The 14484-nt window shown below is 38.7% G+C and overlaps 1 protein-coding gene across 1 annotated transcript; it reads left to right on the forward strand.

The window, feature by feature from the left end:
* The first annotated feature begins 555 nt into the window (after nucleotides 1-555).
* On the forward strand, nucleotides 556-13179 carry LOC127415681 (tribbles homolog 2-like). The gene is made up of 3 exons (XM_051654500.1): nucleotides 556-1634; nucleotides 4040-4332; nucleotides 10338-13179. The coding sequence occupies exons 1-3, from the start codon at nucleotides 1365-1367 to the stop codon at nucleotides 10810-10812; spliced, it is 1038 nt and encodes a 345-aa protein (XP_051510460.1). The 5' UTR covers nucleotides 556-1364; the 3' UTR covers nucleotides 10813-13179.
* The last annotated feature ends 1305 nt before the right edge of the window (nucleotides 13180-14484 follow it).

Raw genomic sequence — 14484 nt, forward strand, 5'->3', positions numbered from 1 at the left:
AATTCTCACTACTGTAATGCAACCGGATGGTTTACTTGTAAGTTTGCTTGTAATTCACATTATTGTCAATGGTGATTCTCATTTGATTCTCATAACTGTGATACATTAATGAAAACCATACTTTGTGGACACAAATAGTTTTATTTTTATTTTATTAAAATCAAAGTAAATTAAAGGCGGTTCAACAAATACAGTACTTCCATGATGTAATGTCTAAAAATCTATCTATCTATCTATCTATCTATCTATCTATCTATCCAATGCAATGCTATTCCTCATGTCATTTTGCTTCAATGCAGTCCCTTGAAACCAAGTGACATCCAGGGCCCACGTATATTTTCACCCCCTAGAATTCACCATATAGAAAGATAATTTAGGGTGCTTCAATTAATATCCGAGGACAACAATTATCTCACATGACCGCATGCATGGATGGCAAGGCCGTGGATGTGTCAAGCCCTGCCGACCAATGGGAGAGTGGGTTGGCTGTGACGCCAGGGGGGCGGGGCGGTCGCGCGCGTGGAGAGCCCAGGTCAGTCCCGCGAGCTCAGTCAGTCAGTTAGCTCGTGCATTGGAACACGGTGAGCGCGCGTGTGTGTGTGTGTATGAGTGTGTGTGCGCAGCTGACCCCGCGAGCTCAATGGACTAGATTCCCGGCCACGTCAGTAAAGTGAAGATGATGGTGGTGTCGGCTTTCTGAAACAAGGGACAGGCCCGGGGAGAAAGTCGGCTGTCCCTTCTGCCTTTGTGCAAATATTTGACGAATTCCGGGGACGAAAAGGAGACTCGCGAGCTGGAACGTTTTTTCTTGCCATATTTGGATGGAAATTATTTGTGCGGAGGCCCGCTTGAATGAAAACGGAGCGTCTTCTCAGAATAACTGATACCACCGGCATTTTTTATGCCAGCTGGCACTTTTTTCGCCATTGTATTTAATGCAGTTAAATGTGAAAAAAATCCGTTATTTACCTGCCGCGCGCCGATCAGCGCTACATCGATTGTGACGTTACAAAGTCGTTGCATTGTATCGCGCTTAACAATGCGGGGCGCGTAACAATTGCAAAAAAAAAATTCTAAAATTAAAACCACGCTGTTTTCTCGCGAACAGTGAAGATATAGGTCAAAATTCGTGCATGCATTGCATGTGTGCTTAAATCTTTGCAGTTATTGCACAGAAGTGTTGCACAGAACCGGTGTTAGCATTAAAAGCAAGGGAAATCGCTGCTTCCCTCATGCCTTTTGTTGTGTAATGCACTTCGGACAGTGTTAAATAGAGGACATCTGTGTGTCATTCACTTGCACTCCCTGTCCATCAGACCCGTCTCTAAACCCCCATAGATCTGGACGTACCTCATTGTATACTCATGAACATACAGAGATCCAGTCCCATTAACATTTCGCATTATGGGCGATCGAGGCACAAAGCACACGACTTTGAAGAGCTCTCTTGCCTAAGGACTACAGAATCGAGCCAGAGTTTCAGTCCCAATTTAGGATCTCCCAGCCCCCCGGAGACCCCCGACTCTTCTCACTGCATCTCTTACATTGGAAATTACCTTTTGTTGGAGCCCATCGAGGGAGACCACGTTTTCAGAGCCACCCACCTGCACAGTGGGGAAGAGCTCGTGTGCAAGGTAAGATATTCTCTAATAAGCGTTTCTAGATATAGATACAACTCATTATTGCACAACAGTAGAACACAAATGCATTCGTAGGCAAGCATAATGGTTTTGTGCATTATGGAAATATGTCTTACTATATGCCATTGTAAGATCAAGGAATACAGTAGCATGTTGCAATTTGCAACATCTGACTTTTTACATTAATTACTATTCATTACTAAGGTATATTTTAAGATGCAAAACAAGAAAGAAAATCAATGTCTTCATTCATATCAAATGAATGACATTCCCTTTTGTTCCCCATTCATTTGAATAAACACTACTGATGGTGTGCTGTTTTGCAATGTGTATTTAGTTTGAACAATTACACAATGTTAAGTGATAAGTTCTTGAAGGAGGCACGTGGGGGAAAAACATCAGATGGGGAATGCCTATGAAGAGAGAGAGAGTGAGTGAGTGAGTGAGTATGTGTGTGTGCATGCATTAATACATGGCTTTATGCAAGAACAAGTCAACATGACTTTGAAACATGAGACATTGTGAAAAGCCATTAGTGCAAACCTCTTATCTCCTGATGAGAGAATGGCCTCCAATGTCCACCACTGTCGCGTTGTATTTAGCCTCTGTCTCTTGTATGTGTCTGTTACTAAGCAACATCAAATTGAGTGTATGTTTTGGTGACTCTGAATTGCTGCAGAGGTGTAATGCCTTTTGATCCATTCGCTGTGTGGATTTCCATCCTTTTGTTTCAGAATTATCAATTGTGCATCATCTCCTTCAACAGTTAAAGAAATAGTTCACCCAAAAAACTCACCCTCATGCCATCCCATATATGTATGACTTTCTCTTCTGCAAAATACAAATTAAGATTTTTAGAAGAATTTCTCAGCTCTATAGGTCCATAAAATGCTAGTCAACAGGGTCAAAAACTTTAGAGCTTAAAAAGCATATAAAAGTACAACCCCAGTGGTTAAATCCATGTCTTCAGAAGCAATATGTTATCTGTGTGTAAGAAAAAGTTCAATATTTAAATCCTTTTTTACTATAAATCTCCACTTTCAAACAGCCCTCCTAAGCACGCTTCTCTTTAAGAGTTCATCTTTTCTTGTTTATGGCGATTCATATTATTCGTGCTTATCACCACTTACTGGGCAGGGAGGAGAATTTTTAGTAAAAAGGACTTATAATATAAAATATTGATGTATTTGTCACCCATACTTGTATCGCTTCTAAAGACACTGAAGTCTGAAGACTTCTGAAGAAGTGGTGCATATCACTTGTGCAGCATAATCCAAGTCTTCTGAAGTCATATGATAATGACTTTGTGAGGAACAGACCAAAATTTAAGTCATTATTCACTGAAATTCATGACATCCTCCCTAGCTCTCTTTGGCACTTTCATTAGAGAAGTAGTGAAGTGTGATTTGTTCACAAAACGGACATTTGAATCAGATCTGTTCAATTAATCAATTGATCCAGTTTACAAAAATTATCTGGGCTGCATTTCCCAAAAGCATTGCAAGCTTAAGTTGATCGTAGAGACCATTGGCGCCAATAGTTTCTACGATCTTCCTAGGCTTTCGATGCTTTTGGGAAACAGCCCTGAATGATTCATTGACGAACTTGAGAACTGGTTCGGTCTGATTCAGCTCGATGAGTGCATTTACTGTACATGCACACTAAAACGCTGATAACCACCAGCTTATTTTTTACAAAAAATAGATATGGCATGAAAACCGTGTTTACAAGAAGCTTGAAATCCTTATTGCCTGCTATATGACCTTACTCAAAGGAAAGTTGTTCAGTGTGTTTTTTACATGACCACTTATATTGTCAACTTTTTAAGATTCATCAGTGTAAGATCATGCATGATCATCAATGTCCGATTCGTGAGTGAATCGCTTGTTTGAGTCTGATCTTTTCAATAAATTGATTGATCCAGTTCACAAAGCTGGTCTGAATGATTCATTCATGAATTGGACTGAAACAGTTCTCAAGTTCAACTATGGCCAGTGGTCTCTATGATCAACTTAAGCTTGTGATGCTTTTGGGAAATGCAGACCTGGTCACAGTGGTTAAATTTTGGCCTGTTTAGCATTAGTCGTATGGACCACTTTTATGATACTTATGCTGCTTTTTTGTCGGTCCTGATTGACTTTCATTTTATGGAAAAAAATATCCACAATATTTTTCAACAATTCCCCCTTTTGTGTTCATACAAGTTTGACTGACATAGCGATGAGTAAATAATGACAGAGTTAACATTTAAATTTTGGGGTGAACTAGCCGTATTGGTAACACCAGTATCAAAAAGCGCCCTTGTCTTCAGGGCTAATACCTTTGCATTTCACCTGAAATGTCGGGAAAATTGATAACTGCATCTAATTGAATTCCAAATGCTGCTTCTGTCTTTCCAGGTGTTTGATATCAGTCGATATCAGGAGTCCTTGGCTGCTTACTTTGTGCTGGGCGCGCATGAGCACATTAATCAGATAGTGGAGATTCTTCTGGGTGATACGCGAGCGTACGTGTTTTTTGAGAGGAGCCATGGCGACATGCACTCTTTCGTTCGCACTTGCAAGAAGCTGCGAGAGGAGGAGGCTGCCAGACTCTTCCATCAGATAGCATCCGCGGTGGCACACTGCCACGACAACGGCCTGGTTCTCAGAGACCTGAAGCTGAGGAAGTTCGTCTTCAAGAATGAGGATAGGTAAAGACACTACCAGTTAAGCATCTAATGCATCTTGTGGTTGCATTCAAGCAGAACATATACAATAGATCATGCACATTCAATGCATTTTCAAATGGAGTTTTCAGAATAGACCGTACTAGTGTAATTTGACTATATTCAATATATATATATCTCAATATTTATATTTGCCATGGAATGGCTTAAAGGCTGCTGTTTCCATTCTTGCCGAAGTATTACCATGTTTTTTGACATGATAGTAAAAACCATGTTTTTGGGACATTAACCATGGTTATACCATGGAAAACCATGGGATATGAATATGGTAATCATACATTAACATGATATATATATATATATATCAAAGTACCATGTTATTGCCATCTGATGCCATCATTGTACCATGGTTACACCATAGTACTTTTTTGTAATGGTCTAGTTTTGGGATATCTTGACAGCACATTTAAACTCATTCACAAATGAAAAAGAACCATCATATTACAAAGTTTTGGGGCACGTGCCATGGTTTAACCATAGTATTTTTTGAAGTACCATTGAATACTATGAAAATACCTTGGTATATGAGTAGGGTCATTATTCAGTGCCATGTTCTGTCTAAAAGTACCATTGTATAACCATCGGATACCATCACTGTACTATGGAAATACTACAGTACCATGGTATTACCATGTTTTTTGTACACAGTGTAAAGGTAATACCATTTTTGGACATGTAATATGGTTAGACCAATATATTATTGAGTATCATGAAAATACCATGGTATATGAATATGGTAATCACTTTGTACCATATTATAGCTAAAAGTACCATTGTATTGCCATCTGATATCATGACTGTACTATGGTAATGCCACAGTACTATGGTATTACCATGTTTTATGTACATGGTATGAAGTTAATACCATTTTTAGGATATGTACCATGGTAATACCATAATTTTTTGGACATGCACTGGTTGTACTGTGGTATTTTTATTTTTTTAAAGTACATTGGAGAGACATGCAATATGTTGGCAGCATTTAAGACATTTTAAAGCTTTTTAATCTAATTAAAATGGACTGTTTTACCCAATATTTGTGTGTGCTGTGTATTTTTATGCATTTTCGAGTGTTGCATCATTAGCTTAGCAACATGCTAATGTGAAACTCTATTGAAGTCAATTGTGAGTTGAGACTTCCATGCACTATTTTTGTGGTGTGCGCAGTTGCTGCCTTCAGTATTGTAGGCTCTTCTGAATCACTTACTTATTAGGTTCCATCTATGTAGGCAGTCACTAGGTTTTGGAACCAGCCCATATTAATCATGTAGAACCATGGTATTTATCAAGGTATCATAGTAGTACCACCACCGTTCTTTTTGAAGGGTCTAGTTTTACCTATATGAATAGTTTCAATACCTACTTGCTTTTTCGTTTTGCTCAGATTACGCTGCACCAATATGCTAAATGCACAGTTTATAATTTTGCCTGACCATATGCTTGGCAATAAAATTAGTCCGAAATAATTCCAGCATGCATTATAATTCTGGGTGGCCCTCACATTGAAGCTAAATGGCATTAGCCAGCCATATGAGTCAGCTCAGCTAGATTCCCTCTGGCTCACTCGATGGAAATGGAGAATGTTGCCCAGTGCTTTAAATGTGAGCCCTGTGACCTTACTATTCCCATGGTCTGTGGTCTGGTGTGTCAACCATCCACCTTTTACTGAGTGATTGCAGTTGTGAGCAAAACGTGGCCAAGAGTGTTACCCTGGCTAGAAATCAAATACCAAGGGCACACCAAGATTGGAACCAGAGAGGAAGGCAAACCAGACAGAACTGCATACCTCAGCGTAGTGAGTTCCTGACTTGGTTATGTCATGAACGACGCCCCCGTGATATTCTACTGTCACAACCTAGGGACCACTGTGCTGTTGCCTGGAATAAGGATGGACAAGTTGATTTGTGACTGGTTTATCTAGTTTTTTTTTCTTCTTTTTTCACATTTGTAGTTTTTATATTTATATTGGCAATGTCGAAATTAGTGTGCTTGTGCTTTAGCTGTTAGACAATTTGCACGTTAAAACCATCTCTGAAAAGTTGTGTCTTTAAATTAGTCCCCTTTAAAGCACTGCTGCCACAGCTATACACATTCAAGCGGACAGTTTTGGACATTGCATTACAATTTGTGCTATTTTTTTCAGCATGGCACCATGAGACTTTGCGTTTTCACAACGCAGTTTCAGGTTTTAAATTTTTTTGTTGTTGTTGTTCAAATATGATTATCCCCCTGTAAGGGAGCTGCTTCCTAAAATATAAAGGCAACTCTATATTTTGATGTATACAGACCTACAGTATTCATACTGTGTGAAAATATTAAACGGTATATTATAAAGACAGCATGTTGTTTCCAAAATCAAATATTTGTATTTTTTGTACTAAAGCCAAAACAAATGATTAAAAAATATCCTTAATGTTATTAACATTTGCATCTTTTTTTCTCTACCCAATATTTGAATAACAACAGATTTGTTTTTTGTTCAATTCAAAAGTATTTGTGTAGTGTTAAAAAAAAAAAAAAAAAAAGCAGCTTTACAGAGAATCGTGTCATACAAGCGAGCAAGATAATAAGATAAGAGATAAGATTAAAATGCAAATACAAACTCTTTAAATGTATTTGTAATTTACAAGGATGGAGAGAATTGTTTACATCATACTATGAGCAGATATGTCTTAAAAAAAATTTTCATCAAACTATAAGCAAATTTTATTTCTTAAAATAATTACTTTTTTTCCCCACCAAACTACTGTATGTGAAGCTATTTTTGTATTATTTGCTGTTAAAAATTACAGTTTGTCAAATTTTTTTCACAGACCCACTAGTAATCCCTTGTGGCCATCATGGGGGTCTGCAGCCCACAGTTTGAAAACCGTTTTGCACATTTCTAGTCTGGAATCTGTCTGTAATGTGCAGGTGTTTGCATCCATGTGTCCTCTGTTTCTGCTATCGTGTAGGCTGGTGTTCTTTGCAGGCTCTTGACCTGGTGTAACTCGCTGCAGTGTGGAGCTGTGACTCACATATGCATGCGTGCCATGTTCTCTTTGCATTACGGCATTCTGCTGGTGTATGGAAACAGGTCACAAGTTCAGGTCAAAGAAGGGGACACCCTGTTAATTTCAGACCTTCAGGTAATTTAGACAGCCTGCGACATATCCCTGTAGTAGAATGCTGCTCATGGTGAAAAATAATCGGACTATTTCGAGATCGGAGTATTGTGTATTTAGCTGAGACTCAGTGGGTGTATGGTTTCATTCTGGAAATTTCATGATTCAGATTCGACGTGAGTCACGAGGCAGCTCGCAAAAGTCCTCATAGATGTTTTCATTGCGTGCGTTGATGCACTGATTCAGAGTGTACAGAGTTTTCTGTCTTTTGTAAATTACACATGAATAGCCTGTTCATCGTGGATGAAGAAATAGTCATCTTATGTTTTATTTTTTGCATTAGTATTGTGAAGGGATGTGCAAAACTGCATGTTTTCAAAGTTAACTAGTTAAGGGCTGTCATGATTACTCGATTTATTTTGATTACACAATTTTTTCAAATCCTTGATTACAAAGTGCCTAACTGACAAATCTACAATAAGGCAATTCTTTTTGGTGATGCTAGAAATTACTTCAGTTTTAAAGATGCAACTTCTCTGAAAGGGTTTTACCTTGCAAATTGTTTTAACAGCTCACCTTCAGCATGCTTATTAAAGCACGATCACTAAATAAGAGTAAATCAAAAACCAGTCCGCCTCTCTAATCGACTAGTAGGTTGTTGAATGACTACATTACATTTAGCCATTTGGCAGATGCTTTTATCCAAAGGGACTTACAAATGAGACACATAGCAAGCAATTTGTCATACAAAGTTTAACAACATCTGCAGTATAAGACTGCAAAGTTCTCACAGTGGCTGGAGTAGTAAAGATGTTAGAACAGAAGTAAGAGACAGACAAGGATTTTTTTTTCTTTTCTGTACATTAAGTGCAGGTTAAGTGCAATTAGTGTGGGTTGGTTAAGTGCTTGCAGAACAGTGTTTTCAGCTGGTTCTTTAATGTTTAGAAGGTAACAGCAGATCGTGTGGAGGTTGGAAGTTCATTCCACTACAGAGAAGCAGAGAAAGTGAACGATTGTGAAATAGATTTTGAGCCTCTTTGTGATGGGACTACTATGCATCACTAATTCATAGACCGCAGAGAGCAAGTTGGAGCATAGACCTGAAGAAGTGAATTGAAGTAAGAGAGTGCGGTTCCATTGGCTGTCCTGAAAGCCAGAGTCAAAGCCTTGAATTTGATGTGGGCAGCTACAGGTAGCCAGTGGAGTGAAATTAAGAGTGGGGTGACATGAGCCCTTTTTTGCTGATTGAAGACCAGAGGCACTACTGCATTCTGGATCATCTGCAGTGGTTTATTGTGTTAGCTGTAAGGCCAGGCAACAGAGCATTGCAGTAGTCCAGTCTTGAAATTAACAGAGCTTGGACCAGGAGCTATAGAGACAGGAAAGGTCTGATTGTCCTAATGTTGTAAAGCACGAATCTGCAAGACCGGGCGGTTGATGAGATGTGTGCAGTAAAATTAAGCTGGTCGTCTACCACCACTCCCAGGTTCCGGGCTGTTCTGGTTGGTGTTAGTGTAGATGAACCAAGATGAATATGACCCTCTGGTTGAATACGACCCTCTCAAGAGTTTTAGACAGGAAGGGTTGGAGAGAGACCGGTCTGTAGTTGTCGACTACTTTGGGGTTATGTGTTGGTTTTTTTAAGCAGTGGGGTTACTCGAGCCTGCTTGAATATAATTGGAAAGTTTCCAGTTGTGAGAGATGTGTTGATAATGTGTGTGAGTACGGGTAAGATCGATGGAGAGGCAGCTTGCATAAGATGTGAGGGTATAGGGTCAAGTGGACAGGTGGTAGGATGGTTAAAAAGACTAGTCAACCATTGTGACCAATCTCTAGTTTTGTACAAATTCTAAGATTATATGACAAACTATGATGGCAAGCAGTAGTGTGGTTTAAGGAATCCCTTCTCATGCACTGTATTATTCCTACTTTTTATAATTCCAAGGATGAATTCTAGATTTCCCTGTGGATTGCGCTTACGCTGGCAGGAATGTCCAGAGGCTGTCTTTTATATTGCTTTTTTTAAAGGAACTTGCTGTCCAATATGTCAAGGATATTTATGCTGTGCTGTCATATAACTACCACCCTTCAACTATGCTAAAGGAAAATATGATTTGAAGTTTCAAGTAAATGGTCTTTTTCTTTTGAATTGGCAGTTTTGAAAGCAAGGATTTCTTGACTTAATTTGCGAAAATATTTTCTGGCCAGTTAGTCTCATTGAAGGTCAGAAGATTACAGTATGTTGACGTTTTGTTCAATCCATCCTAAAAAGCCAACATAACCAAACATTTGCTCCATTTGATGTATTTTACAACTTTCTACATGCATAGTGTTTTCAGTTTTTGTCTAAGATGGTCAAAGAAGATTTAATTGAAAAGGTTTAATTTGAGTTTTTTGCCTTGAAAGCCAACAAAACCATGTGGTGATTTTCATGTATTTCACAACTTTCTATGTGCATAATGTTTTATTTCACAGTTGTTTCGTATTGAAGGTAAAAGAAAACGTTTATTTTTTGTATAATGTATCTTCAAAGCCATCTGAACCAAACATACAGTATGCTCCATTTTATGTATTTTTCAACTTGCTACTTTCAAAATGTTTTTTGGTTTTTGGCCAGCAAGTTCGTCAGTCATTGCATTGTGAAGGTAATTGAAGATTGAACAAATTAGTAAGTGTTTTTAAACCAGTTTCCAGAACACTTCGTCTACCATTTGTCGTTCAAACAGATGGTCATGCACCAAACTCACAACATTGCTTGAGCCAATGTTGCGATGTCGGGCTGGAAATTTCTCTTATATTACACTTTATTAATACTGCTGTTTTTAATTGTTTTATTATTATTATTATTATTATTGTCTTTGTTAGGAGCCTTGTGAAGTTGGAAAGTTTGGAGGACACATACCTTTTGGAAGGGGCTGATGATTCCCTTTCAGACAAACATGGTTGTCCAGCCTACGTGAGCCCAGAAATCCTCAACGCAAATGGCAGCTACTCTGGTAAGGCGGCGGATGTGTGGAGCTTGGGTGTGATGCTCTACACCATCCTGGTGGGCCGCTATCCGTTCCACGACATGGAGCCCAGCTCGCTGTTCAGTAAGATCCGCCGTGGCCAGTTTAGCATCCCTGAGACGCTGACGCCCAAGGCAAGATGCCTCATCCGTAGCATCCTGCGGCGTGAACCGGCGGAACGCCTCACCTCTCGAGAGATCCTGGACCACCCCTGGTTCTCAGCCTCCACTGGTACGTCGGCCACTACTGCCCATGGGAGGGGAGAACGTGAGTTGGATCAAATGGTACCAGAGGCCAACATGGAAGAAGAACTAGAACAGTTCTTTAGCTGAGCACAAACTCATCAGACATTATGCCACGTCCTTTTAGATTATCAAAAAATACACTCATTGCAATGGTGTCTTGTATTTCCCATTCCATGGAGAAACATGGTCAATTCCAGAAGGTGGTGTGGAACCCCTTCAGCTAGAACTTCTGGACAATGCAAAAGGCATTGAGTGATGTAGCAAGACTTATTTAGTTTTTTCCCCTGCTGAAAAAACAGCTTGAACCAGCCTAAGGTAGTTTGCTGGTCTAGCTTGTCTCCCAGCATTGCCAATCTGCATTAAGATGGTCTAGCTGGTAAAAAAAAAAAAATGGCATAAACAAGCCTAAGGTGGTTTGCAAGTCTTAGCTTTTTAAGTTGGTCTCCAACCTGACAAAGCTGGTTTAAGCTGGTCTAGCTGGTGTCCTGGCTTATCCAAGCTGCTTTAAGCTGGTTTAGCTGGTCTCTCAGCCTGGCTATGCTGGTTTAAGCTGGTTTCCCAACCTGGCCAAGCTGCTTTAAGCTGGTCTTCCTAGCCTGACCAAGCTGGTTTAAACTGGTTTAGCTGGTCTTCCAGCCTGATCAAACTGATTTAAGATGGTCTAGCTGGTCTCACAGCTTGGCTAAAATCATTTAAGCTGGTCTATCTTATTTCACAGTCTGGCTAAGCTGGTTTAAATTGGTCTATCTGGTCTCCCAGCCTGGCTAAGCTGGTTTATGCTGGTTTAGCTGGTCTCCCTGTTTGGCTTAGCTGGTTTAGCTGGTCTCCAAGCTTGGCCAATCTGCTTTAATCTTGTATAGCTGGTTTCCCAGCCTGGTGAAGCTGGTGTTTAGCTTGTCAGCCAGCTGGTTTTCTAGTTTGACAAGTGCCCACAACCACTCTGAAAGTATCAACACCAGCTTGGCTAGCCTGGAGACCAACTAACCACCTTAGACCTGTTTAAGCTGTTTTTTCTTTCTGCAGGGTCTTCATTTTTTGTTATTTTTTTATTTTCACTTTATGTGGTGCTCACAAGTCATACGAGTCACATGAAGCTACAAACATGCATTACAGTACAGAAGACCACAGCCAAGGAGAACAAACTAAATATCTGGCAAAACTGTAACATCTTTCCTGTTTTGAACTCAGAGTCAAAGTAGATGACCGTGTCTCCTTTTTAATCTATTCCTCAAATGCAATTTGTTGGCTGTCTGTATTTTGATTCTCTGATTATTTTAAGTATTTTATTAAACTTGTTTTATTAAACTTGTTTTTTCAATAACTCTCCAGGTCAATACTGCAAAACCTATGATATGCTAGCTGATGCTGGCTGAAGAATTAGCCTTTCATCCCAAACTGTAATTTTTGTTTGTTGATTTGTAAGGCTGCATTAAGAGAATTATTTGTTTTGCATTAAGCTGTTTCTTTTTATTGTATAATTGCTGCTTTTTTTGCTCTAACCTGAACTGAAACTTTCTCTGCAAGCCTTCAAAAAAATCAAACGTCAAGCACTTGACTTGCCTAGGCTTGGAGAATGGTCGATTCCACTTCTCTGGACTAGTGTCTATTTAATTTAGTTTTTTCTTTTGCTGGAGCAAAATGTATCTTTTTATTTATAATGTAACTACTGCTATATTTAAAAAGAAATACGTGCAGGGTTTTCAATATCTTAATTTTTTTTTTTTTTCATGAATAATGTAGGCAATACATTTGACACAGGACAGGTTTGACTTAAGTATCAAAGGTTGCCCTAAGTTTAAAAGTCAACGATGTAACGTCAGTGCCAGTAATTGCACAGCCTGAAACTCTCTCTTTCTTTTTTTTTTCTTTTTGCATTTGACTCCATACGTATTAGATGATATTTCTGCGACTGCATAGTCTTGAGTACCTCATATTAACTCTACTGCCTGCATAGGTCTGTTAAATGATCTTGTTCTGAATTGGGTACATGTAGACATGTTTTGTCGTATATCAATGTTACTTGAAATCGTGATTTATATTTAGTCAATGGCATGTGCCCTTTGAATGCTTTAGCCTGCCTAGCAAGAGGGGAGTTCGTTTTTTTTTTTTTCTTCTTCCTTAAAGAAGAATCTTACGAAGAATTTATACAATTTGTTAGGAGTCCAGTTGCTCTTCAGAATTTCTTTCAGTTTTTTATTTTTATTTTGGTCATTGTGCTTTTTTTCTCCCATTCTGCAGAATTAACTGCCTACTTAAGTTGCCGCTGATTAGGTGCTAATTTTGAAGGATTCTTTTTGTGTGTTATTTTGTCCGTATTTGCTTTTTTGGGTTGTTTTTTTTTCAAGGGGAGGGGGAGTGCATGGTGGGATATCTGCCTCAGATGCTCTGATTGTAATGTAACACATTTTGGTGTTTTGTCCAGATTTATTCAGTAAATAAATTGTGAACTACGCACTGAATATTGCATCTTTTCATAAAATATTTAACACTAGACTCAACACAATAAAACAACAAATGATAAAAGCTTTTATCATTTCATAGCGGTCACTTCCATATTTAAGAAATTGGAAAAATACATATATACATCATTTTCATTTATGCATTTGGCAGACACTTTTATCCAAAGCGACTTACAGTGCACTTATTACAGGGACAATTCCACCGGAGCAACCTGGAGTTAAGTGCCTTGCTCAAGGACACAATGGTGGTGGCTGTGGGGATTGAACCAGCAACCTTCTGATTACCAGTTATGTGCTTTAGCCCACCACGCCATCACCACTCACATACATGTATATTCATATATTGGGTGGCCAGTGGACGATTATACATGTAATATCCATGTATAATGGGATATTTTTCTCAGTCTAGAGTGAATTTTTTGGGGGCAAAAATTCAGATTTGCTGAGTGCAAAATCACTGGTAAATTTGAAATGTGTATATTTGCTAAAAGCTAGTTTTGTCAACTTATAGGATCAAACTATAGATGGCCTGAAAACTTACTGACGTGGCCTAAAAGCCACACAAATATGACTTTCACTTGATGGGGTCTTTGAGAAATTGTAAATAACAATTTATGCTTTCCTCCCTAGTTTAGATTATTTAATATTTCTGAACATTTGGACGTTTTTTTAAGACCTTTGATAACTCTCTTGTATGCATCAGTCTCTGACTTTTAAATATAAAGCTGTTTTCCTCCCCCAAGATCAGCTGATTTTATTGCTATGACTGCCACTAAATCTGACTACAACCCGCAGGGAAATAATCCATCAAATACAGATTAACATCTCATGCATCAGGCTGGTTTTATATGATCTGCAGCTGAAGGCATCAACTGATCCTACAGCTTCTGTGTCTTGTGCATGAAGCTTTCATGCAGTATAACACACCACATTTATTAGATACTCCTTGTGGATCATGCAGTGATGGCTTAAAAAGAAAAATGAAACACTGTTCAAGTTGTCCAGTAGTGCAGAGGGTTTGTTTTGACTTTTACATTTATTTTTTTTTCATCTTCATATTTGCTTAATATGAAGAAATTTCTCATAACAGGAACATTTAACTTGTGTATATTAAAATATAATCTAACAGCCAACCTACAATATAAAAAAGCTTAAATACATGCAAATTCTTTCTTGTGCAAACACACCTCCACACTTCCAGAAAAGGGTAGATATTTACGTAGGCAGTAGCCAAACTGTTCTGAAAATAGATTAGTGAAATGTTTTTGTGCCAGATGTGCATGTACCACAACACCTAGTA

This window comes from Myxocyprinus asiaticus, chromosome 25 (genome assembly GCF_019703515.2).
Source record: "Myxocyprinus asiaticus isolate MX2 ecotype Aquarium Trade chromosome 25, UBuf_Myxa_2, whole genome shotgun sequence".
Lineage (NCBI taxonomy): Eukaryota > Metazoa > Chordata > Actinopteri > Cypriniformes > Catostomidae > Myxocyprinus > Myxocyprinus asiaticus.

Excerpts from the sequence above, each read along its gene's own strand:
- LOC127415681 (XM_051654500.1), top strand. The coding sequence starts at position 1,365 with ATGAACATACAGAGATCCAGTCCCATTAACATTTCGCATTATGGGCGA. Across the intron at positions 1,635-4,039 it reads GGGAAGAGCTCGTGTGCAAG|GTGTTTGATATCAGTCGATA; the intron begins GTAAGATATTCT and ends CTGTCTTTCCAG. Across the intron at positions 4,333-10,337 it reads GTCTTCAAGAATGAGGATAG|GAGCCTTGTGAAGTTGGAAA; the intron begins GTAAAGACACTA and ends TGTCTTTGTTAG.